General features: G+C 39.8%; 1 protein-coding gene across 2 annotated transcripts in view; it reads left to right on the top strand.

Moving 5' to 3' along the window:
* tbc1d2 (TBC1 domain family, member 2) overlaps nt 1-27,214 on the top strand; it is a 61,308-nt gene that overhangs the window by 17,817 nt on the left and 16,277 nt on the right. For both annotated transcript variants that reach the window (XM_060915115.1, XM_060915114.1), the window contains exons 4-10: nt 9,105-9,222; nt 11,076-11,197; nt 14,275-14,501; nt 16,636-17,028; nt 20,552-20,662; nt 23,867-24,039; nt 25,433-25,933. In XM_060915115.1, coding sequence (XP_060771098.1) covers nt 9,105-9,222; nt 11,076-11,197; nt 14,275-14,501; nt 16,636-17,028; nt 20,552-20,662; nt 23,867-24,039; nt 25,433-25,933 — 1,645 coding nt within the window. The remainder of the gene's footprint in view (nt 1-9,104; nt 9,223-11,075; nt 11,198-14,274; nt 14,502-16,635; nt 17,029-20,551; nt 20,663-23,866; nt 24,040-25,432; nt 25,934-27,214) is intronic.

Here is a 27,214-nt window from a genome sequence, read left to right as displayed (position 1 = left end):
CCAAGGGCTATCGAAACAGAGATCCGTACCCATATGCCTCAAAGAGCTGGTTAGTACTGGGACAGGAGACTGCCTGGGAAAACCAGATTCTGGTATGAGAGGGACTTTGACTTTTTTTGATGAATTACTTTTGGTAAATTAAAAAATCTGATGTCTTTGTTTCATTCAGAACAATTTGCACATCTAAAAACACAGCAAAACCTTCCCATACCGATCAATAACAACTAACTCGTCAATAAATCATGCAGCCAACCCACAAGCTTGCCGGAGGTTTAGGCTCCACAAGGTCATCATAAAAAAAACTGCACTCCAACAAGAAACCATTTGGTGGCTCCTCCACTCCATCATATGGTGCCGGAATGTCCAGTCTTATCTGCTGAAGAAACCACACCAACCCTGGCTTAGGCACCGTCACACTGGTGTGGGACTGCGTGGCATACCAGTTCTTTCCCAGTACATCCATTGTTTTAAACAGCTATCTAACGTTACACCTGATGTACAGAATATACACCTGATATACACCTGATATACAGAAACATAAGGCAAAGACAGGGTCATAAAAATAAATGAAGCAGAAAACAGTGTGGGGCGGCACGGTGGTGTAGTGGTTAGCGCTGTTGCCTCACAGCAAGAAGGTCCGGGTTCGAGCCCCGTGGCCGGCGAGGGCCTTTCTGTGTGGAGTTTGCATGTTCTCCCCGTGTCCGCGTGGGTTTCCTCCGGGTGCTCCGGTTTCCCCCACAGTCCAAAGACATGCAGGTTAGGTTAACTGGTGACTCTAAATTGACCGTAGGTGTGAATGTGAGTGTGAATGGTTGTCTGTGTCTATGTGTCAGCCCTGTGATGACCTGGCGACTTGTCCAGGGTGTACCCCGCCTTTCACCCGTAGTCAGCTGGGATAGGCTCCAGCTTGCCTGCGACCCTGTAGAACAGGATAAAGTGGCTAGAGATAATGAGAGATGAGATGAGAAAACAGTGTCATAAACCAGAATAACATAGGAAACAAATGTGGGAGACACAACAGTATACTTTGCAAAGCTCATGGTGTTTGCAAAGTCTTTATATGAGCATGCTGATTGCATTAAAAACAGCAACACATGATTCCAATCCTAGATTGGTCCTTTCGGCACACGCAACGCACTCCATAAAGTGACATCCATAATTGGAAAAGTTCATACACAGTATGCTAAAACTTTGTCAAAAAGGAAGTTTACAATTATGGCCCAGAATATAGTACACACCCCTAATCTAAGGGCATTGTAAATAATTTTGGCTAATTATGGAGCACTTCAAGCAGGACAGAAACTGCATGTGTGTGTAGCAATCAGAAGACATCTGGGAAAGTATACACAGGAAGCATGGGAAAACCCCTTTACAGACTTGATCACTGATGGTCATGTGACTCGTATTTGCACAATCCCAAAACTATCTCCGCCCTTATTCAAACTGTGTCATAACTAGTCTAAGGCAGTATTTTTTTTCCCACTATACTTCAACACAGAGTTACAGACGTATTTTTTAAGTTCTGGAACGGTCACAGTTTTTAAATCTGAGCTATCCTTATCTGTAAGTTTTATGAGAACAGGAGGAGGGTGTGGGTCCTTGGGGTATTTTGTGCTCCCTGGAAATGACTTTAATGTTTTTAATTATGCAGAGAGTTCCAGTAAACGTGAGGCAAATACGAGCCAAAAACCTGTTATGCATGGGTAAAATCCAATATATTTTTCCCAGGCTTCTGCCCAACAATACGAACCTGATCAAGCTAGCTGCTGTCTCGTACTTAAGTTACAAGCAGGTTGAAAATATTGCTTTATGGATGTATTTCTGTATCTTTCTGATCTCAGCACATTCAAGGGCAATAGTTATTTTCTGCACTGTAATTACGTTAATGATACTGCAGTTATATAGACTATGCTGCAGGAATTCACTGGTAAATTTGACCAGCAATTGGCTCCTGTTTTCTTATTGTCACAGTAATATAAGATCACCAAAATATCACGTAATGGTGAGCACTGAAATTCTGACTGTTTGTAATATTATTTGGTTGTGGATTAAAAAAAGCATTTAGAAAAATGCACACTTGTCATATAGAAACTAAAAGAGTTATTGCATAACAAACAATTTCGAACTCTGCTTACTCAATAGTCTGTTGGAAAAAAATCCCCATTTTATCCTGTTGCATAACTGTGAGTGGATTAACATTGATTTAGAGTTTTAAAAATCCTAGCTGCTGATTTAAAAGCTTAGTTTACATTTCTATTTTCAGAATGATCTGGGGTGTGCACTGTTCTTCAAGGACACCTGCCCTTGAAGGTATAGCCTGTGGATTTCAGGGCAGCTTTATATTTGGGAGACCGTTTTATCCAAAGCAATTTATAATTGAAACAGGACACAACTAAGTAGTTGAGGGTTAAGGTTCTTGAACAAGAAGCCAGCAGTGGCAGCTTGAGCGCTGGGATTTGAACTCGCAGCTGTCTACCAGTAGCCCAAAGCCTTAACCACTGGGCCACTACTTTACTGTCATGACTTCAAGATGCTCGGAACAAACCTCTAACTGATTTCTTTTTTTTAAAGATATTTTTTGGGCTTTTTTCACCTTTATTGGATAGGACAGTGTAGAGACAGGAAATGAGTGGGAGAGAGACAGGGAGGGATCAGGAAACGACCTCAGGTTGGAATCGAACCCGGGTCCCCGGATTTATGGTATGGCATCTTATCCACCTGAGCCATGACGCCCCCCTGATTGCGTTATAAAATACTGCACAACAGCAAAATATCGGTAATTAAAGGTAGACTACCTTTCAGATTTTTCAAGTGTGGGTCATAAAAAGAGTTTTCCCTGACACCCAATTATTTTTGTTTAGTGGACTGAAAGCTACTGAATTCGAATCACAGACTTCCAATTTTATTTTATTTTTTTAAACAGAACAATTAATTAATTTAGGGCCACGTGCCCCTAAATTCTGTGCTATTTTTTTCCTGCTTCACCATGACACAATTCAAGATACTACATCATGCATCACATGGTGGGCTTCTCTGTTTGTGCAAGGCATTGTGGGATACAAATTTGAAACAGGAGAGAAAAATGGAGGACGTGAGTGTGCGAATGAAACGTGAAAGACCGACTACAGTAACAGAAAGCGAGAAGAAAAGACGTTATGTTGTGAAGAAAAGGAAACACAGGATCAAACTAATAAATATCGGCGGTCAGCGAGCACCTTGGTGTGATCAGCTGTTTGTTTAGTGACAGAATGATGGAACTGTCAGTGCACGGTCAAGGTAAACCTGTAGATTGCAGTAATGCAGCACTGGATGCAAGCTGCCGTAAAACTCAACAGAAGAACGAAAAGAAAAAGAAGAAGAAGAAAGTAAACCTGCGTATGCGCACACAGACTTCCTCTGTCTGCTTGATTGCGTGCAACAAGCAATTTCATGCACATTATTTGCTAGGGAATTCCCTCAAATTAAATAACTTCCCAGCCACAGAATGGCCTGGGGTTTTTTTTTTTTAGATATTGCAGAAATACGGTAAACATATATCACAGTGACTAAGTTTCAAAGGGAGCTAAATTTCACTGATTTTATGAAATCGAAAGGCCATATTGCTTTAATGGAATTTTAAAAGCAAAGGCTGATTACTCTGATTTTTTTTTTTACTGTTTAATGCACTTAGTTTATTTCTTTTTTTTAACTTTCATTTTTAAAGCAGAACTACACTTTTCTACTTTTTCAATTAAAGCAGCAGTCACACCAAATAACATTCCCCCAGCTGAAAAACAAATTCACTGAAGGAGAAAGGACATTGGACGTGAAAGGCATAATTTTGGTAGCATTTACTTTTGCTTTGTACCGACTTTATTATCTTGAACGGTGAATTAATTAACCTTGGTCTTGTGAGACAATATAAACAAGCAGGAGGTCTGTGGACTCTTTGGTTGGTGTAAAAAATAAATAGCAGTCCAAACCTTTGCCTTGCTGTTTTCTTATTGTTGTGTGGTGTGCATCTGTAAATGAAAGTGTTGTGATGTAGAGTAGTAGTCCTGGTGCTGCTGCACTGCTTTGATGCTTTTTTCTGCACTGCTTGCAAATTGCATTTATTTCCTGTCCATGAACTAGAGGCACGCCAGATAAACGATAGCAAAATGATTCTTTAGCTAATTGGCTGGAGTCTCATCACATCGCTCCTGTAGAAGACGGCCCCATATGGACAGTCAAAAGATACACTTAGAAGACAGCTCTGGACACTTATAATTTTGCTACGATGGCTGAGGACTACAATTGTCATGCTAACTTTAGGACTGCAGTTGGTTGTCATGAACAGTTTTGCACTCAAGTCTCCATCAGTGAACGGTTTATAACTTCATCAAAATAGACTTTGTGTTAAATTATAATGAATTTCCTGGTTACACAATTGCACTTTTTGACCATATACTGTAGGACACAGTTATAGAAGAGAGTTATTTATAATCATGCTGTCTGTTATCACCCAGATGAGGATGGGTTCCCTTTTGAGTCTGGTTCCTCTCAAGGTTTCTTCCTCGTGTCATCTCAGGGAACCTCAAGCTTGCTCATTAGGGATAAATAAATTTATTTGGGATAAAATTAAGGGTGGCATAGTGGTGGAGTGATTAGCACTATTGCCTCACAGTAAGAGGGTTCTGGGTTCGAGCCCAGTGGCCAACAGGGGCCTTTCTGTGTGGAGTTTGCGTGTTCTCCCCATGTCTGCGTGGGTTTGCTCTGGTTGTCCCAACAGTCCAAAGATATGCAGGTTAGGCTAATTGGTGGCTCTAAATTGAGTGTGAATGGTTGTTTGTCTCTGTGTGATCAGCTGTGCAATGATCAGGTGACTTGTCCAGGGTGTACCCCACCTCTCACCCATAGTCAGCTGGGATAGGCTCCAGTTTACCTGTGACCCTGTACAGGATAAGTGGTGATGGATAGATGGGATAAAATTAGTTCATATGTTTAAAGTATTTCTTTTTCTGTGAAGCTACTTTGCAACAATGTCTGCTGTTAAAAGTGCTATACAAATAAACTTGACTTGACCTGAATTGATTCACATCCCTTGTAGGCATGGTAATCTATAATCTGTGAAGACCTACACTGTAAAATCACCACATGCATGTCAGTCTTAGCAACTTGCATGTCCATTCATATACAAATCTCATCTCATCTCATCTCATCTCATTATCTCTAGCCGCTTTATCCTGTTCTACAGGGTCGCAGGCAAGCTGGAGCCTATCCCAGCTGACTACGGGCGAAAGGCGGGGTACACCCTGGACAAGTCGCCAGGTCATCACAGGGCTGACACATAGACACAGACAACCATTCACACTCACATTCACACCTACGGTCAATTTAGAGTCACCAGTTAACCTAACCCGCATGTCTTTGGACTGTGGGGGAAACCGGAGCACCCGGAGGAAACCCACGCGGACACGGGGAGAACATGCAAACTCCGCACAGAAAGGCCCTCGCCGGCCATGGGGCTCGAACCCGGACCTTCTTGCTGTGAGGCGACAGCGCTAACCACTACACCACCGTGCCGCCTCATATACAAATTATGAACATAATATTATGTTGCCAAAGAAGTGAGACAGATTATGAATTAAAGTATTTGATCTTGAGATGGCTTGTATGAGTGCACAGCTGCCGGATGCAGACTCACATGGCAGTGACTATTACAGGAAGTGAAGAAACAAATGTCTGGAACACTTAAACAGGTGGCCTGCCAGAGGAACTTGGCGCAGAGTAATAACTCTAAAATACTTTATTGTGTAATCGTATATCTGCACATGAATGCAAACCTCATTGTAGGCTTTTCTGAGCTCAAACTATTGTTTGACTAACTTCATGCAGATAGACATTTGTATGTTTGTTAATATTTTGCTCACATGTCCAGATACACTATGCCTTTACATATAAGTATTACACAAGGAATAAAAAACAAGGTGTTCTTTTATAGGAAAACAATAGACATTCTACAGTGGTGCTTGAAAGTTTGTGAACCCTTGAGAATTTTCTATATTTCTGCATAAATATGACCTAAAACATCATCAGATTTTCACACAAGTCCTAAAAGTAGATAAAGAGAACCCAGTTAAACAAATGAGACAAAAATATTATACTTGGTCATTTATTTATTGAGGAAAATGAGCCAATATTACATATCTGTGAGTGGCAAAAGTATGTGAACCTCTAGGTTTAGTAGTTAATTTGAAGGTGAAATTAGAGTTGGGCGGCACGGTGGTGTAGTGGTTAGTGCTGTCGCCTCACAGCAAGAAGGTTCTGGGTTCGAGCCCCGTGCCCGGCAAGGGCCTTTCTGTGCGGAGTTTGCATGTTCTCCCCGTGTCCTTGTGGGTTTCCTCCGGGTGTTCTGGTTTCCCCCACAGTCCAAAGACATGCAGGTTAGGTTAACTGGTGACTCTAAATTGACCGTAGGTGTGAATGTGAGTGTGAATGGTTGTCTGTGTCTATGTGTCAGCCCTGTGATGACCTGGCGACTTGTCCAGGGTGTACCCCGCCTTTCGCCCATAGTCAGCTGGGGTAGGCTTGGGGTAGTACAGCTTGCCTGCGACCCTGTAGAATAGGATAAAGCGGCTAGAGATAATGAGATGAGATGAAATTAGAGTCAGGTGTTTTCAATCAATGGGATGACAATCAGGTGTGAGTGGGCACCCTGTTTTATTTAAAGAACAGGGATCTATCAAAGTCTGATCTTCACAACACATGTTTGTGGAAGTGTATTATGGCACGAACAAAGGAGATTTCTGAGGACCTCAGAAAAAGCGTTGTTGATGCTCATCAGGCTGGAAAAGGTTACAAAACCATCTCTGAAGAGTTTGGACTCCACCAATCCACAGTCAGACAGATTGTGTACAAATGGAGGAAATTCAAGACCATTGTTACCCTCCCCAGGAGTGGTCGACCAACAAAGATCACTCCAAAAGCAAGGCGTGTAATAGTCGGCGAGGTCACAAAGGACCCCAGGGTAACTTCTAAGCAACTGAAGGCCTCTCTCACATTGGCTAAAGTTAATGTTCATGAGTCCACCATCAGGAGAACACTGAACAACAATGGTGTGCATGGCAGGGTTGCAAGGAGAAAGCCACTGCTCTCCAAAAAGAACATTGCTGCTTGTCTGCAGTTTGCTAAACTAAAGTACAGGAGCAAAAATGCCCAATGCCAACACTGTTTATTTATTAAACAACATGCTGTAATTTCTATCTGTTTATAATTACATTTATTCCTGTTAAAATTAGTTCCTGTTCTCATGCATATTCTAAAGTCATTTCCTCTCTCACCTCTCTTTTTTCTCTTTCTAATTTCGTTCATAAGACAAAAATGCATCTTGTTACCAACAATAGCCTCCGTTCCTAGTCTTTACTTTCGGCGGAAAACTTAAAAGAACAGTTTTATCTCTGAATGTGACAAAGTGCTGACATTGGAGATACCGTCCATAAATGTTAAATCAGTGTCTCCTGACAGAAAATGCCACAATATCAAAGATTATATGTTTTTCTTTGTTAAATACTAGTAACCTATCCATCCATTATCTGTAACCGCTTATCCTGTGCAGGGTCACATGCAAACTGGAGCCTATCCCAGCTGACTATGGGCGAGAGGCGGGGTACACCCTGGACAAGTCGCCAGGTCATCGCAGGGCTGACACATAGAGACAAACAACCATTCACACTCACACCTATGGTTAATTTAGAGCCACCAATTAGCTTAACTTGCATGTCTTTGGACTGTGGGGGAAACCGGAGCACCCGGAGGAAACCCACGCAGACACGGAGAGAACATGCAAACTCCACACAGAAAGGCCCCTGGGCTCGAACCCAGAACCTTCTTGCTGTGAGGCAACAGTGCTAACCACTACACCACCGTGCCGCCCCTTTGCAGTAATCCATTTATTGTTAATATTAGGTTGTGTAGTGCATATCTTGTACATGGCCCTGTGAACAAGATATTGCACATTTGATAATATATTGAAGAGTGCATTAATACAAACCTGTGATTGGAATTACAGCTGGCACGATGTCAGAGTTGCTGTTAGAGAAATCATTTTGGGGAATTCTCTTGTATAAAGGATAATGTCAGGAACGCAGGTGACAGATGGATGGAAAAGCAGGTGAGAATTTAATGAGGCAAAGTCGGCAGACAAATCCAAAACAACAAGCAAAAGCAGAGTCAACAAACAGGCAATGGTCAGGCGAGGCACAAACTGAATATTAGAGGCAGAGACAAAGTGCAAAAATGAAAGTACAAACTAAATTGGTAAACGAGAATATCAGCATGAATGACCAAGGCTTGGTAAAGTCAGGCAAGGGAATACTGAGTGTTTACTTCACGATGACAAACTGTCAACAGAGTCCTTAAATAGTCTGGCTATGACTGAGGCTGTGATCAGGAACAGGCATGTGTGGCTAGTGTAGTCCGCAGCAGCCATATTTGAAGGCCGTTGCGAATTCTGGGAAGTGGAGTCTTGAGTGCGAGCAAGTGCAGGCGTGACATTTATTAATTCACACACTTCATTTTTGTAAAAAAAATTTATCATTTCGTTGCAAAAATCAGAGGTTCTAATCTTAGTTTTAAGCTGTTTGGGGGGTTTCCTGAGTCTCTGCTGCTAACAATGAAGCACCTACTGGTTACTTTAGACATGCTGTGATGTGATAACACCTTGCCCTGCATTACATTCCACTTCGTTAGAGCGTTTAAGTTGAGTGGAACATTTTATGGTTTCACTGACTACTCTACCATGCATTGTCATTTATAATGTCATTTATTTCCTTCCTCTGGTTTTTACACCTTATATAGTTTTACATATTGAAAAAGTACGCCATCATATTGTGGTCACAATGATTCATTTTAAAAAAAAAGATTTCCGAAAGCCCAACAAATCCACCAACAAGATTCATCTGATACAGTTGCACTCCTCATTGTCTCACTCATATGGGCACCTCACTCCAAGTACGGTTTCAATTTGTGCTATGTATGTATATGTTTGTTGCTGTTTTTTTTTTTTTTAAGTTCAGCTCTTTTCTCAGGTTGCATAATCACAGTCGGGTGCTGATTCAGCCGTGTTTGGTTTTGTTTTGCTGTAGCAAACTTCCTGCCCATGATGAAGATTCCGTCTGGTCTGGTTGGAGTAGAAGCTGCCAATGTTCCTGTACAAGCAAGCCCACTCAATGTGTCAATTAAACATCCGCTCATTGAGATACAGTGAGTGCAGGATTCAAGTCTCTTAATAGAATAACTAAAATACAGAAGAAAATACTTGGTTGAGGTAATCATAAAGTATAAGAGTGTGTAATAATGGTGCTGTTTTATCTTTTGAAAAATAAAGGCATGATCTTTTTTTTTGAACATGCAATTTTGATAATGCAGTTTGCAACTGTTTTCACTTTTAAGGAAGTTGAGATTTGTATTATATCACAAGATCATTCAAGTTCCTTGAGAACATTATTTATTCTTGTTAGTGATATGGTTTAATGAATTAAGTGAGCGATTTGTTTTCATTGTAAAAAGTCTTGTATAAAATAATACAACCCCGATTCCAAAAAAGTTGGGACACTGTGTACACTGTAAATACAAACAGAATGTGATGAATTTGCAAATCATGGAAACCCTATATTTCATTGAAAATAGTACAAAGACGTCATATCAAATGTTAAAAATGAGAAATTTTATTGTTTTTTGAAAAATATATGCTCATTTTGAATTTGATGTCAGCAACATGTTTCAGAAAAGTTGGGACGGGGCAACAAAAGACTGATAAAGTTGTGTAATGCTAAAAAAAAAAACTAATTAGGTTAACTGGCAACAGGCCACTAACATGATTGGGTGTAAAAAGAGAATCTCAGAGAGGCGGAGTCTCTCAGAAGTAAAGATGGGGAGGGGTTCACCACTCTGTGAAAGACTGCATGGGCAAACAGTGCAACAATTTAAGAATAACGTTCCTCAATGAAAAATTGCGAAGAATTTGTGGATCACATCATCTATGGTACATAATATCATTAAAAGATTCAGAGAATCTGGAGAAATCTCTGTATGCAAGAGACAAGGCTGAATACTGATGTTGGATGCCTGTGATCTTCAGGCCCTCAGGAGACACTGCATTAAAAGCAGACACGTGTCTGTAGTGGAAATCAGTGTATGGGCTCAGGAACACTTCAGAAAACCATTGTCTGTGAAAACAGTTCATTACTGCATCCACAAATGCAAGTTAAAACCAGATATAAACAATATCCAGAAACACCGCCACCTTCTCTGGGCCTGAACTCTTTTACAATATTTTGCCATCCAGACAAAATCTTTTTCAGGGAAGGCCTTCCTTCTTTCAGCAAGACAATGCCAAACTGCTTTCTGCACATATTAAAACTGCATGGCTCTGTAGTAAGAGTCCGGGTGCTAAACTGGCCTGCCTGCAGTCCAGACCTGTCTCCCATTTAAAACATTTGGCGCATTATGAAGCGCAAAATACCACAAAGGAGATCTCGAACTATTGAGCAACTGAAATTGTATATCAGGCAAGAATGGGAGAACATCTCTCTTTCAAAACTACAGCAATTTGTCTCCTCAGTTCCCAAATGTTTACAGAGTGTTGTTAAAAGTAGAGGTGATGCAACACAGTGGTAAACACACCCCTGTCCCAACTTTTTTGAAACATGTTGCTGACATCATATTCAAAATGAGCATATATTTTAAAAAATATATCAGTTTCAACATTTGATATGTTGTCTTTGTACTGTTTTCAATGAAATATAGGGTTTCCCTAATTTGTAAATTATCGATTTCTGTTTTTATTTACAGTTTATACCAACTTTTTTGGAATTGGGGTTGTAGAGGCATAATTTCCAGCCTGCAGGATTATTATATAAAAGCTTGCTAATGGAGAATTATGTTGGAGAGATAATTTTGTTCCTCCATTCAAAAAGTAAAAGCACTAAATGTCAGATCTAGTGCACAGTTCTAATATACGTATATATATATATATATATATATATATATATATATATATATATATATATATATATATGTATGTGTGTGTGTGTGTGTGTGTGTGTGTGTTACAGAAACTCGGTACACAGCCTTCTTCGTCGGCCATCTCTGGAAGTGGGTCGGAGTGTATTTTGGGTAGACTCACCAGCCACCCAAGCTGATACCCCCAAAACAAATCCCTCTTCCAGTACAGCTAGTAAGCACCTTCCTCCTATATTACGTTCCACTATATATCACATAGTGGATATACACCACATATTTCTAAAGCTATAAGCTTCTACAGTGCAAAGTGTATTTCCTTATACAATATATGTGCAACACTCCTTTGGTCAGATTTTGAAGGTAATGTGGAGACTGCAACCAAAAATTTGAACATTTTATGTAAAAGTGACACACTGTTACACGTACAGTGGTGCGTGAAAGTTTGTGAACCCTTTAGAATTTTCTATATTTCTGCATAAATATGACCTAAAACATCATCAGGTTTTCACACAAGTCCTAAAAGTAGATAAAGAGAACCCAGTTAAACAAATGAGACAAAAATATTATACTTGGTCATTTATTTATTGAGGAAAATGATCCAATATTACATATCTGTGAGTGGCAAAAGTATGTGAACCTCTAGGATCAGCAGTTAATTTGAAGGTGAAATTAGAGTCAGGTGTTTTCAATCAATGGGATGACAATCAGGTGTGAGTGGGCACCCTGTTTTATTTAAAGAACAGGGATTGATCAAAGTCTGATCTTCACAACACATGTTTGTGGAAGTGTATCATGGTACAAACAAAGGAGATTTCTGAGGACCTCAGAAAAAGTGTTGTTGATGCTCATCAGGCTGGAAAAGGTTACAAAACCATCTCTAAAGAGTTTGGACTCCACCAATCCACAGTCAGCCAGATTGTGTACAAATGGAGGAAATTCAAGATCATTGTTCCCCTCCCCAGGAGTGGTCAACCAACAAAGATCACTCCAAGAGCAAGGTGTGTAATAGTCGGCGAGGTCACAAAGGACCTCAGGGTAACTTCTAAGCAACTGAAGGCCTCTCTCACATTGGCTAATGTTAATGTTCATGAGTCCACCATCAGGAGAACACTGAACAACAATGACGTGCATGGCAGAGTTGCAAGGAGAAAGCCACTGCTCTCCAAAAAGAACATTGCTGCTCGTCTGCAGTTTGCTAAAGATCACGTGGACAAGCCAGAAGGCTATTGGAAAAATGTTTTGTGGACAGATGAGACCAAAATAGACTTTTTGGTTTAAATGAGAAGCGTTATGTTTGGAGAAAGCAAAACACTGCATTCCAGCATAAGAACCTTATCCCATCTGTGAAACATGGTGGTGGTAGTATCAGGGTTTGGGCCTGTTTTGCTGCATCTGGGCCAGGACAGCTTGCCATCATTAATGGAACAATGAATTCTGAATTATACCAGCGAATTCTAAAGGAAAATGTCAGGACATCTGTCCATGAACTGAGGCCCTGTCCACACGGCAATGGATTCAGGTGACTCCGATACAATTGCTTATCGTTTAGGCCTGGCGTCCACACGGCACCGGCGTTTTGGGTGCCCAAAACGCAATCTTTTTGAGAACGGGTTCCAGAGTGGAAAGATCTGGCAACGTTGCCGTTGTGAAGTCGTCTGGATGAGTAGAATGGATTTGTTTACGATGATGTCACAACCACATGACTGTGAGTGCTTCACGCCGGGTAGAAGTGTAACGAACTCGATGCGAGTTGTCAACAAATCCTATAACTTGGTTCATGAAACACGCTTACAAAATATTTTCACTGTGAATATTTATTGTGTAATGGTGCAAAGTGAGAGAGAGAGAGAGAGAGAGAGAGAGACTCTGCCCTTAGGGCAGAGTCAATCCCGCCAGCAAAAATAGGGAAAAAAAAAGGAGCGATCTCACCTCTTCAGATGTTGGTTTAAGTCCTACAATACATTCCTCAAAAAGGGCGTAGAAGAGCAAATTAATCCATCAACGTGTAGCATTCAATTTATTCCGGACCATTAAAGACGCCGCCTTCCGCGTAGAATCATACGTCATCCTCGCCGCCATATTGGATAGGTCAAAGCGGAGAATAAAGATTCATGTGCTGCGTTTAACTGTACCAACAGGTTTACCATCCAAACGAGATCACATGGGATTACCTTTCACAGGTGAGAAACAACAAATTAATCCATCAACGTGTAGCATTCAATTTATTCCGGACCATTAAAGACGCTGCCTTCCGCATAGAATCATACGTCATCCTCGCTGCCATATTGGATAGGTCAAAGCGGAGAATAAAGATTAGCTGCGTTTAACTGTACCAACAGGTTTACCATCCAAATGAGATCACATGGGATTACCTTTCACAGGTGAGACTGGAAAAATACTTTTCATTGTATTTGGTCATTATAATGTAATTTTACGAACAGATTTTCCTGACTTTGTGGCTAATATGAAGTCTCGCGCATAATAGTTTATGCGCATGCGTCCTTACTTCTTCTATTGTTCTGGTGTCTCCGAAGGGACCGTCTTACAGCGCCCCTAGAGGTGTGGCATGTGTATTGCATCGTTTTCAGCAAGCGTTGCGTTGCCATATAGACCTGATATTTTACTGATCGTTGCCCATTTGGACGCGATATTTTTTTAAATAACATCTCGTTGCCGTTGTCGTGTGGATGTAGCCTCTCAAGAGAAGGTGGGTCATGCAGCAAGACAACGACCCTAAGCACACAAGTCGTTCTACCAAAGAATGGTTAAAAAAGAATAAAGTTAATGTTTTGGAATGGCCAAGTCAATGTCCTGACCTTAATCCAATTGAAATGCTGTGGAAGGACCTGAAGTGAGCAGTTCATGTGAGGAAACCCACCAACATCCCAGAATTTAAGCTGTTCTGTACTGAAGAATGGGCTAAAATTCCTCCAAGTCGGTGTGCAGGACTGATCAACAGTTACCGGAAACGTTTAGCTGCAGTTATTGCTGCACAAGGGGGTCACACCAGATACTGAAAGCAAAGGTTCACATACTTTTTGCCACTCACAGATATGTAATATTGGCTCATTTTCCTAAATAAATAAATGACCAAGTATAATATTTTTGTCTCATTTGTTTAACTGGGTTCTCTTTATCTACTTTTAGGACTTGTGTGAAAATCTGATGATGTTTTAGGTCATATTTATGCAGAAACACATTCTAAAGGGTTCACAAACTTTCAAGCACCACTGTCTCTATAATTGCAATGTATTATCTGAGTGTATCTAATTACATCCCACTCTTCCACAGCCCCTGAAGTCTCCCTTGCCCAGACATCATCCCCGAGTTCAGGTCTGCCTCCTGAAGAGGAATGTGTCCCGAACCGTGGTTCATCTCTAACACTACCCAATGGGAAATATAAGAAAGCAAACTCTGCCACCTTTCCATTTGACCGCAAAGGAACAAACAGCATTGACCGTCTGTCATGCCTTAAACAGGAGAATCTCACACTGGCTACAGAGGTCCAAGCCCAGAAGGTGGAGATTACAGATAATAACTAATAGGAATTTCAGTTTATAACATGCTCAGTCATGGCTGCTCATGATGGGAGGCTAAAATATAACATCTGTAAATAGCCTGACAATGAAATCATTAGGGTCGAGCAATATTTCAATATCTGAAATCTTCAATATTTGTCAATACCACTGAATCTGCTATGATGCAGTACAATTATGTTTTATTAGGCATCGTTTTGACATTTGATGATACCACTTAATCTGCTATGAATTGATTCATTACAATTTTGTTGCCACCAATCAATAGGTTAACCACTTTGTTCAGAATCTGGCTTAGGCCTACCATTAATACACAAATGGTTATGCCCATTTACACATCAGTTTAAAAAAAATAAAATAAAATAATAATAATAATAATAATAATAATAATAATAATTATTATTATTATTATTATATGTAACTTGTCTGTCTTTTTTTCATAAAAATTGAACAATTATAATGGATAATACTTCATTTATGATTATTGCCGCAATTAATATCAATAGTTGTCTTTTAAAATGGACAGAGGTGGACAAAGGGATCAATAAAGTTTTATCTAATCTAATCTAAAGTACCCAACTTCATTACTTAAGTCAAAGTACAGATCCCACTAGTCAAATGTTACTCCGATACAAGTGAAAGTTGTCCAGTCAAATTTTTACTTAAGTAAAAGTACTGAAGTACTTGCTTTTAAAAATACTTAAGTATTCAAAGTACATTTTCTGTCAACGCATTGTTGTATTATTGCCACAATGCTTACAAAACCTAACGCCGTTACTAAAGACAGAAATGTGAATTCACAAAATGAACGCATGCTGTGCATCATGGTGGTTTAACATTAAGCTAGCTAGTCAGTGAAGCTCCACCTGACATGCTAGCAAACTCTCTTTTCAAACTCGAAATCATATTGGGTAGCTAACGCTACTAGAAAAGAAAGATTTCTACATTCTGTTTATTTGGCAAGATTACGCTAAAACATATTTCTGAAAGGACTTTGGATAAGTTAACGTTATTCATGTTAGTGTAACTCTGTTTTTACATGCTAACTAAAAGTGTCCAAGTTAACTAGCTGTGCGTCAGTGTTAGCCGTGGACAAGGCAATGGCAACTTGGTGGGCAAATCCATAGAAAGCCATGTGACTAACCAGACTGCATAGCTACGTTTGCAACGTTATTATTAGCTCTAAAAGAACAGACAACTTTGTTGCAAGCTTTCTCTTGGAATAAAACTTTTATATAGGTCAGTATGCTTCCTCAGGTCAGGCGGCGAGTATTTGTAGGCCATGATGTGGTTCGTTTTTGGCAAACAAAGCAAACATTTAAAACGAAACAAATCTTTAATCCTTTTAGAAAATTGAATCATGGGTTCATGGGCCACGGGTGTGTGCATAATCCAGAAGAACCGCCTCCTTCCATTCTGCCATCAACTGATCATGTTCAAATAATGCTGTTGAGAAATAATTGAACTTGGTTTTATACAGTCTATGGATGTGACGTGACCCTAGTGATTACTGATAGGCTGTCTCAGTGTCACCTGGGAAAAAAATAAGCACGTTTTAGAAAAGAAAAAAAAAATCCACTTTCAAAGTTGCATCATAGTAACGAGTGACGAAGACCTTGACAGAAATGTAGTGGAGTGAAAAGTACGATATTTGTCTTTCAAATGTAGTGAAGTTAAAGTCATAAGTTTCCAAAAAAAATAATACTCAAGTAAATTACAGATACTCAAAAAGTGTACTTAAGTACAGTACTCAAGTAAGTGTACTTCGTTACTGTTCACCTCTGAAAATGGATACATGGAACCAAATAATCTGATTGTTACACTCTGAGTTGTGGATCCATAGCTGAAAAACATCAGCCCAAATCAAGCTCATATCTCAGGGATGTCTCACTTTCTGTGATCATCTGATATGAATAAGCTACATGAATGTACAGTCTGAGCTAGAAAGAAATCAGCAACAACCTCTCTTCTTGACACCATTCTGTATTTTTCTTACAACCATTGGTATTGATTTTAGGCTTGGTTTAACAGCAGAAATTGAAACCTAAATATTGACGTCTTTATATCTTTGTCCTGAACCTGAGCCTGATACAGTTCTGTGTATATGTGTTGTTAGGAATTGGTGTGGCTGCTCCACAAAGCCCTGGAGGCATCTCAGCTGGAGAAGCGCGCATGTGCTCAGTATCTGGCTGCTGAAGGTGAGCAGGAGCGTCTGGAGCTGCTGCGTCATGGCGAGCGCTGCACTGCAGACCTGCGTGAGCGTTTGGAGCAGCTGCAGCGTGAGAATGAGGCACTGAGGAGAAGCCTGTTGGAGAGAGACGCACATGTGCTAGAGCTACAGGAAACCATGAAGCTGCTCATGGAGAAGAACCACGCCAAGCAGGAGGTCATCGTCAAACTATCTGAGCAAGTGTCGGCATGCATAGCTGACCCTAGACGCACTGTTTCTTCTGACCACATCAGTGCAGAGAGTCTCAGGCAGCTTGTACAGGAGATAGACAACCTTAAGGTGGGCTGATGATGATTACTGAAAATGGAGAACCTTATGTAGTTAAAAGTGCCATCAAGATTAGATAATTTACTAGTAAAGAAGGAACATAGCCAGACATTTGACACTGAGGTGGCCAAGTTAGATTCAAATTAGATTTAGCTATTGGGGCTAAAGCTGCTTTGTTCTTCACCACTGTTCAATGATGAAATGAACTTTATTGTTTCCTAGAGATGTTGTCTGTGTTTATCACAGATTATCAGAAACCAAGTTATTAACTTTTCATAAATTATTATTATTATTATTATTATTATCATTAGTAGTAGTAGTAGTAGTAGTAGTAGTAGTAGTAGAGCGGCGGCTACAATTATCGACAGTCCATAATTATTGACACCTTTTCAGATTTGCCAACAAAAAACAATTTTACAAAGGTGAGTTTCAGTTACAACAGTTATTACTGGTTAATTAATCAACCAGAAGACCCCCCCCCCTCGCCCTTTGATCTTGCCGTCTGATGGCACAGCTCGTTACCTGAGATGGAATTTTTTTTAGCACGATCAGCAATTTGAGGAAAACCCGGACGTTATTATCGCAGATAAGCATGGTGGAAAGATCATGGACATGTTTTTACTTCTCAAATTCACAGATATTTCATGATCTCCTTGTCAAAACCTACTTTGTTTCTTACTCTTTCATTTGACAGTCGCCATTTTGTATCTAAACGTGCGTTTGAGAAGTCACGTGAGGTGTCGATAATAGTTATAACTTTCACCGGTGTCCACCATTATCGACACCCTGTGGAATTAAGTGACATTTATAACTGTTATGGCTCGATCTTTGACTACGTTCAGACTGCACCCTGAAACGACCCATATCCGATTTTTTTGCCCATATGCAACCTGTATCCGATTTGTTATTGACAATCTGAATGACACAGATCCGATTTTTTCACATGCGACCCAGGCCGCTTGGATATGTCGTCCTAATTCCGATGCATATCCGTTATTTTCACATGCGACTGCAGTCTGACCGGACAGGTCGCATTCATGCGACCTACACGTCATCAACAAGAGACAAACGTCATTATTCTGCGTTGGCTAATCCCGCCACTTTGGTGGAAAACAACAACATTTGTACAGTTTTCAGAATTTAAATAGACTTTTATGGAATTGATCAAGCTAATGGTGGATTTGGTAGGGACCTGGATGTTAAATCATCCTGTATTACAAGATTATAAGATTGTTCTGGAAATTTCCAGTAATTTGACACCTTCGGTCTCATTAGTCTGCTGCCCACATTAATCAGATTATTGTGTGAGTTCCGCCGCCGCCACAAAAACCACATCGCCAGGTCTCGCCTCATCTCCATAGCAAACTGCACTGGTGTTTCTGCACCTTGAGCCAGCGCTGAGAGAAGTTGCAGAATTCAGCTGGCTATAAACAATCTAAATAAATATTTATAAAAATGTAGAAAAAGTTTATTAATATGACGAAATAAATATGTGCAAATTATTAAGCCTGAATTAAGAGTTTGGTAATACAGCGGCCGTATCCCAAATGACTGCCTACTGAAGCTCGAGTGCACTATATAGAGTTTAAAAATCCATTACTTCCTAGTAACATGTAGTGCACTTATATAGAAATTAGAGAGACATTTAGGAGTCAACCCTCGTTACCAGGCTACACGTTTTCATTTCAGTTCAGAAACAAAAACACACACGAGACCTCACACTTTAACACTAACCAGATAAATAAACAAACAAAAAAAAAGAAATCATTAAACATGAAGAGTGCGCTTTTTTTTTGTTTACGTATTACGTAGATGTGCTTATTATGTGTCAATTTCTGCATGCGGGACACTTTTGGGTCGTTTTCCGTTCATATTGGAGATCGTATACAAGTCTCATATAATTGGTAATGTGAACGGCCTAACAAAAAAATCGGATTTCACAACAAATCGGCTATGGGTCGTTTCCAGGGGTGGAAAAACCCGGGTGCAGAAAGTAAAAACCCTGCCACGTTTTTGCTCCAGCCAATTCAATGAACCAGCTGATCCTAATTACCACATCCCCTAAGCCAGGTTGATGAGCTAATTGGTGAAATCACCTGTGTTGAGAGCACAGGCAGAAGGAAAACCTAAGCAGGACTTTTACTTTGTCAATCCAGTTTTTCCACCTCTGGTCGTTTCAGGTTGCAGTCTGAACGTAGTGTTTGTGTAACATTGTTGAAGTAGATGAAGTACTTTAAAAAAAAATAAAAGTGCTGTGATTTATAATAAATTTTTTTCTGATTCATAACAGAATGGAATGCTTATAGGGTATTTGGAATCCTACTGCAATAAATAGAATTAGACCAGAATTAAATTCCTAGCATTCCTTGAAATATTCAGATTTTTCTATTCCATTAAAAAAAAAAAAAAAAATATATATATATATATATATATATATATATATATATATATATATATATATATATATATATATATATATTTATTTTTTTGCAGTTTGTTGTAAATATCTACCACATATTACAGTATCAGTAGACATTTTATATTTTGGTTGGAGTGTCTAAATAAATGCCTGTTGACATTTATTGGTAAACTACAAAACTAGAAATTAATACAAACAACGACGAATGTTTAACAAAATGTGATCTACGAAAATACTTAGAAAGTGGGTAGAAAGCGGAACAAAAAGGTTTTCTAACAGGTTAAACATTATCAGTTCATTTGTTTACAGACATTAGAATTACTTCCTCATTTACATTCAGCACTGACATCGATATATTTATATAAAATATATTTTGTGCTAAATATAAGTCTATGTAAAATGAATTTTAAATAAAAATTATGTTTTGTTAACTTAATACCACATACTGATTATTTTTTTTATAAATAACCATCTGGATGTCAATAATTGTGGAACGGTGTCGATAACTGTGGACAAAGGTGTCAATAATTGTGGAACGGTGTCACGTGATCTGATACGCTAAGTAATCGGGAATCAACTCTGGGGTTTTTTTCCAGTGGAAGTTTGAGTAATTATTCATACACAATTTACGTATTGAAAGTCTTTTCTACTTTTGCAATGGCTAAAAGATCGTTAAGGTGTTAAATTAAAGCAAACTGCATTTAATGTCAGAAAGAATTTACAAATGAGAAGTAAGCAAAATGAAAAATAAAGTAGTTCATGTAATGAAAAGGTCAAAAATGAAAAGTTGTTTTACTGGATATTTTAAATCTACAGTTGTATTTATAGGCTGTTACAGTATAATATTTTGTTAACAAATAAATGATAGATTAAAGAATGGATTTATGGCAAAATTAGAAGAAAAAAGATGTGTTCTTTTTTGATAAGAAAAATTTCAGAATTAACTTTTGCTACACTGGAGTCACTTTGTTTTGACACGCCCCATATATTCATATTAATTGTCATGAATAGTTCTAGCTGTAAAAAATTCTGTATAAACTGAATAATTTGTTTTTTATCCCAATAATTTGAGATTCCTTTATTCAAAACATGCAGTTTGTTTCTGTTGTGTTTCAGGATGACATGGAAGCTTACAAAACCCAGAACAAGTTCCTGAACTCCGAGATCTACCAGCTGACCAGACTGTGGCAGAACAGCTCAGAACAGGAGAAATGTCTAATGGTGAAGGTGAGGGCGCCTCACTGTCACTTGGTTAAAAATCTCAAAAATTTCAACTTGCACTTCAGAAGTAAATTCAGGAATTCTGTAAAGGAATCACTAAATCATTAATGACATCATTGTCTACCGCTGTTGATACAGTTGTTGAGAATTTCAGAGTCTTGTAGAAAACTATTACTACAAGCATCTTTCCTGACTATGTGGATTAATGTCAAGTTCATGCTTCTAGTTCAAGTGCCAAATCATGACGCATTCAATGAGAATTCAAAGAATACACAATATTCCTTCCAGGCAGTCTCCTGTCCCAGTACTAACCAACTCTTTAAAGGAGAACTGAAGTCATTTTTAAACTGGCTTTATTTCTTAATTAACGTGTTATTCAATTACGTTTTTGGTTTTAGTAACCTTATATCGTGACTCGTATTGGCAACTAATTGCAATTAAATATTATACTTATCGGCCTATTCGGTTTTTAGCCATGTTGAATGTAGTTCGTTTGGTCCATGGCAGGCGTCGCTTATCTGCATGATCTTCACGAGACTTGTGCGAGACTTCGAAACGTGACGTGTCAGCCAGGTGTCAGTGCCGCCATTTTAAAAACTGTTTTCCAAACGAAATATTGCACAAAAACGAGTTTAAATGACGATTACTGCCTACTTTTTTCAAACTTTCCTGATTGCTATCAAAACAAGCAAAACTTCTGGCTTGATTACATCAGCATTCAAAAGAGGGCGCGCACGTCTTTTGACAACGTTGGCAGATGTTGGTCACTTTGATTTCCTCTGTATGTTTTACTTCCGTCCTACGATGTCTCGCACAGGTCTCAACGAATCTCGTTTACGGCCAGTGCTTTGACATATGGACTGATATATTACAGAGCATATTTCAAACACTCATAACTTGCTATAGCAGCGACAAAATAGCGATCAAAAATGCATTCCTATATTTAATAAAATGAGATAAATAGAATTTTGATCAGGGCGGCACGGTGGTGTAGTGGTTAGCGCTGTCGCCTCACAGCAAGAAGGTCCGGGTTCGAGCCCCGTGGCCGGCGAGGGCCTTTCTGTATGGAGTTTGCATGTTCTCCCCGTGTCCGCGTGGGTTTCCTCCGGGTGCTCCGATTTCCCCCACAGTCCAAAGACATGCAGGTTAGGTTAACTGGTGACTCTAAATTGACCGTGAGTGTGAATGGTTGTCTGTGTCTATGTGTCAGCCCTGTGATGACTTGGCGACTTGTCCAGGGTGTACCCTGCCTTTCGCCCGTAGTCAGCTGGGATAGGCTCCAGCTTGCCTGCGACCCTGTAGAACAGGAAAAGCGGCTAGAGATAATGAGATGAGATGAGAATTTTGATCATAAAAAATTTGCCTTCAGTTCTCCTTTAAGGTGTATGGGTGCGGCGCTGATCTCCATTTTGATAGACCTCGGCCTCTCACCTGTACAGGTACAATGTAAAAAAACGTGTTGTTTTGAATTAAAAAAGTGAGTAACCTGTTTGCCTTAAAATTTTGAGTTCATTAAAACTCATATAGTAAGTTAGCATAATGAGGCAATCAAGTTGCATTGTGCTAACTTACTAGATGAGTTTCAACAAACTTGAAATTTTAAGGCAACCGGGTTAATCACTTTTTTAAGTTAACACAAATTATTTTTTACAGTGTAGGGTTACAGTGGGGGCTAGTCCTCTGGTAACCACAAGATTTTGACTTCCCCACTCGCATCTGCATTGCAGCGTGCCTTTCCAGATGGTAGTAGGTACCATTTTTATGATGGTCCGACTGTGTGTAGAGTATGATGGTCTTTGGTATGACCCGACTGTGAGTAGAACTTGTGATCTCCCGGTTGAGCGGCAGACATGCTAACCACTAGGCCAACTCACGGTAAACACCAATAGTGTACTGATGAATTATTTAATACATGCATCTCTGACAACAATAGACACAAATTAACACACTAACTCAAGCTAGATAAAATACATTGTTTTTTGTTTTTTACCTGAAATGTGTATGTGTTTGTTTGTTTTTTTTAAATCTTAACTTTGTATTTTTTTTCTCTAACCTGTTGAAACTGTCAGGGACAAGCTGAATAGTTTTAGCATGCTAGCCCAAACACTGGGCAACAAATATTAGTCACACATCAAGGGTAAACAGATGCCCTGGATGACTCACTCTCCCAAAATATAACCAAGTTTGAAATACAAAATTACAGAGCAAGGTGGCCAACACCTTTTGTCAGTCACTGAGTTCTCTCGCCAAACAATTTATCAGTTGGGAAACAATAAACATTTCACACAACAAATAAATGGCTCAGCAAGAAAAAAGCTAACACTCCTGAATCAAGTCCTCATATAGTATTTTAATAATATTGGCTGGCTTTTTTTTCGTGGTATATCAGATATATTCCATTCAGCTAGCATGATACTGAACGAGTCGAAGATGAGTTCAATATCATGCTAGCTGAATGGAATATATCTGATATACCACGACAAAAAAGCCAGCCAATATTATTATTATACATACACATTCTCTTTTCCAGTTTTTCAGTGTCCATTGGTATGTTTTTCTCTTGTAAATATGCGTGAAGAATATCTAATGAAGTTTTGGTCGTCTTTCAGGTGTTCAGCACATCTTTCTCTTTCTCGGCGAACAAAGAAATACCTCTGCGCAATCGCAGCAGAAAACTTTATCATTGAATATTCACATCAGCTCCAACGTGTGACGTCATATTGTCTTGACAACCATGCAATATCGTAAACCATATTCAACGCTCATTCTCCGCTGGGTAGAGTGATGTAATACACGTAGGATAAATTATGCTAACAATATTGCATGCTATCAAACCAAATGAATGAAACCCACTAGAAGGGAATAGAACACGTTTTTATTCCATCGCAAAAGTGTCCTGTATGTATAATAATACAGTGTATCGAATCTCACTCTGACTCATTTGTTAACTCTTTCTCACTCGCTCTCTTTCTCTCTCATTTTTGTGATTGGCTGCCAGTTCCTGTCTGTTACTCTAAAGTCAGACTTCTTTTATACCCCTAAAGTAGGGGCATGATGACGTTTGATGTGTACAAATTTAACACCAAGTCCGACCGGGCACCCCTAACACAGCACTGACTGAATTAGTATTCCTTTTACAGAATTTTCAGTGACTCACAACATCATGTTGTAGTGTCTCCTGACTTTGAACTATCTGTGTTTGTGTATCAGTGTGCCTACCTGGAAGCCAGCAACTGTCAAGTGGAGAGCAGGTACCTGGGGGTCCTGAGAAAACTCCAGGAGAATAAGGAACTGAATGCAGAGCAAAGAGCTGCTATCAAGAAGCTAATAGAAGAGGCACTACAAGCTGATCGGAAAGACGTCATCAGAATTGACACTGTCAGGTAAACGCAAATAAATGCTAAGGTCATACTTATTGAAGCGTCACTTGTTTTGCTTAAGTTACTTGTACTTGTACGACAGAATTCTGTGTATGGGATCATTAATATCACACACTTGGCCATATATGGTATTGCAGTGGCCTGCACTTTTGACCAATTTGACCAAGAGTGTGTTGCTAAATTTGTGGTGTTCCGGGGGTGTCGTGGCTCAGGTGGCTAGGGTGCCATGCCGTGGATCCGGGGGCCCGGGTTCGGTTCCGACCCGAGGTCATTTCCCGATCCCTCCCCGTCTCTCTCTCTCTCTCTCTCTCCCGCTCATTTCCTGTCTCTGCACTGTCCTATCCAATAAAGGTGAAAAAAAGGCCAAAAAAAAATCTTTAAAAAAAAATTTGTGGCGTTCCAAATTTTGGACAAATAATTGAAGACTGTTGTTTAACCTTGATACATCATCTGTTCACAATCATATTTTGATATAATGCAAGGTATATCAGACTCACAGTGAGTAGCAGTATGACAGTAATATGGATTTTTTTGTTTATGCTGGGCAACCATATTAGCTGATAACTTGACTTCTTTAATCTGTGAATCCAAATATTCATACATCTAAACCAAACTGCGTAGTTAAAAAAAAGACTAGGATAACTAGGATTATTCTATCTACATTCACTGGATTCTGACAGTGCAATGCAGACAATCGCATGCTCTGATTGGCTACTCTACTACTAGGCTATCAGCTCATATACCGTGAGTAGAGAAAAACAAAATGGCCGAGCATGTTGCTGAACCAACCGAGGATTAAATTAAAACTCTACTTGAAAAGGAAACCCCAAAAATTGTTATCAAGTATTTTAAAGAAACAGAAATAGTTAAAAGAATATAGACCCCCCCCCCAATATCTGCTGTTCCCCACTTCAGCCAGTTGGTGGCGGTAATGCACCTTTAAGTTGGGTTGCCAACCACCAAAGAAACCCTAAAGAAAAAGAAAACCCCCCAAAATAAAAAAATAAAGCAACAAAATATGGAATAAAAGTATTTGATGGTAAGAACGCATCTTTTTTATTTTTCAAGAATTATTATTATAGCATTTTTCACAAATTGCTCCTGTCATTTCGCCGGTTTGTTTACATTCTAAGCAGAAATTATTTTGTCTGACATTTTGTATAATGTTTTTATTTATTGAATTTGCAAAAAATAAAAATGCTCTTTTTCCCCAAATCCAGTGAATGTGGATAGAATAAAACAGTTATTCCACTCAATCTCGTCGTACACGGCTTATAGCCGACGAGGCGCGTATCAGCTCATGTACAACTCGATTTCATGAAATAACTGTTAATTATTAAAAACTAGCACAAAAGCCATCCCATAAGTCTTGACAACACATGCTGCTGTTCTTCAGGGAGTATGACGAGTACGGCTTTAAGATCATCCCCGACTATGAAGTGGAGGACATGAAACTGCTGACTAAAATCCAAGCTCTGGAGATCCGCTGTCACAATCTGCTTCAGCAGGAAACTGGTGAACGGTCACTTCTGACCCGCTGGACTCAGTTTCTGGGAGGTCGGTCTCCTGCTGATCTCTCCTCGAGTGAAGACCTGAAGACTCTGGTGCGAGCAGGAATCCCGCGTCAGTACAGGGCGTGTGTGTGGCGCTGGATGGTGCGAGTCAGGACGCATACACTCCGCCAGGGCCACCCTGACCTTTTCCAGCAATTGTGTGAGAAGAGTCGTGCCACACCACACCCAGCAGCCAGGCAGATCCAGCTGGACCTGAACCGCACACTCACCACCAACCAGAGCTTCTCATCACCCTCCAGTCCAATGCTGCAGCAGCTCCAGAGAATTCTGCTGGCATTCTCCTGGCAGAACCCAGCTGTCGGTTACTGCCAGGGACTCAACAGGTACGCACACAGAGCCCTCACCAAATACAGCACTGTCTGGGCAACACAAGTCTTTTAAAGCTCTAGTTTTTTTTTTTATCATCAAAAATGAACTGAAGCTAGCTGTTTTGACTGAAACTCTAAAACAAATAATTACAACCATTTCATTTAATGTTCCCTCTAAAAGCACATATGCATAGCATGATAAACAGACAAGTAGAGACACCGCCTTGTCCTGATTGGCTGGAACTTAAAGAGGACACATTATGGAAAACTCACTTTTTCAGTGCTTGTACACATACATTTAGGTATCTAGAGTCTACTAACCCATAAACTATAAAATAAGACAATCCAGCTCATATGCCACCCCCTCGTCTCCACTCATGGCTAAAGAACTGCCTTTATGAATGAATATTCATGAGGAAAGTGCTACCTGATTGGCCAGCAGAAGATGGGGCGGACTGAATATTGGGTCATTATCATTTAAAGGAACAGGCACCCAAATCTGCCATTTTGAACAGGGCTGTTTAGACAGGGGGCGGCACAGCAAGAAGGTCCGGGTTCGAGCCCAGCAGCCGACAAGGGCCTTTCTGTGTGGGGTTTGCATGTTCTCCCCGTGTCCGCGTGGGTTTCCTCCGGGTGCTCCGGTTTCCCCCACAGTCCAAAGACATGCAGGTTAGGTTAACTGGTGACTCTAAATTGACCGGAGGTGTGAATGTGAGTGTGAATGGTTGTCTGTGTCTATGTGTCAGCCCTGTGATGACCTGGCGACTTGTCCAGGGTGTACCCCGCCTTTCGCCCGTAGTCAGCTGGGATAGGCTCCAGCTTGCCTGCGACCCTGTAGAACAGGATAAGTGGCTACAGATAATGGATGGATGTTTAGACAGGGTGAGAAGGGAGCTGTGGTGCTTTATCCTTGTGGAATTTGGACCAAATTATGTCACAGACATTTCATTAAAGGAGAATTGACGTAATTTTAAAACTTGTTTTATTTCTTAATTAATGTGTTATTCAATTATGTTTTCGGTTTTAGTAACCTTATATCGTGACTCGTATTGGCAACTAATTGCAATTAAATATGATACTTATCGGCCTATTCGGTTTTTAGCCATGTTGAATGTAGTTCGTTTGGTCCACGGCAGGCGTCGCTTATCTGCGTGATTTTCACGAGACTTGTGCGAGACTTCGAAACGTGAAGTGTCATGCAGGTGTCAGTGCCGCCATTTTGAAAACTGTTTTCCAAATGAAATATTGCACAAAAACGAGTTTAAATGACTATTACTGCCTACTTTTTTCAAACTT

The sequence above is a fragment of the Neoarius graeffei genome, chromosome 2 (assembly GCF_027579695.1).
Source record: "Neoarius graeffei isolate fNeoGra1 chromosome 2, fNeoGra1.pri, whole genome shotgun sequence".
Classification (NCBI taxonomy): Eukaryota; Metazoa; Chordata; class Actinopteri; order Siluriformes; family Ariidae; genus Neoarius; species Neoarius graeffei.
Note: the sequence above shows the minus strand (reverse complement) of the source record. Positions and strands in the feature narration are given on the sequence as shown.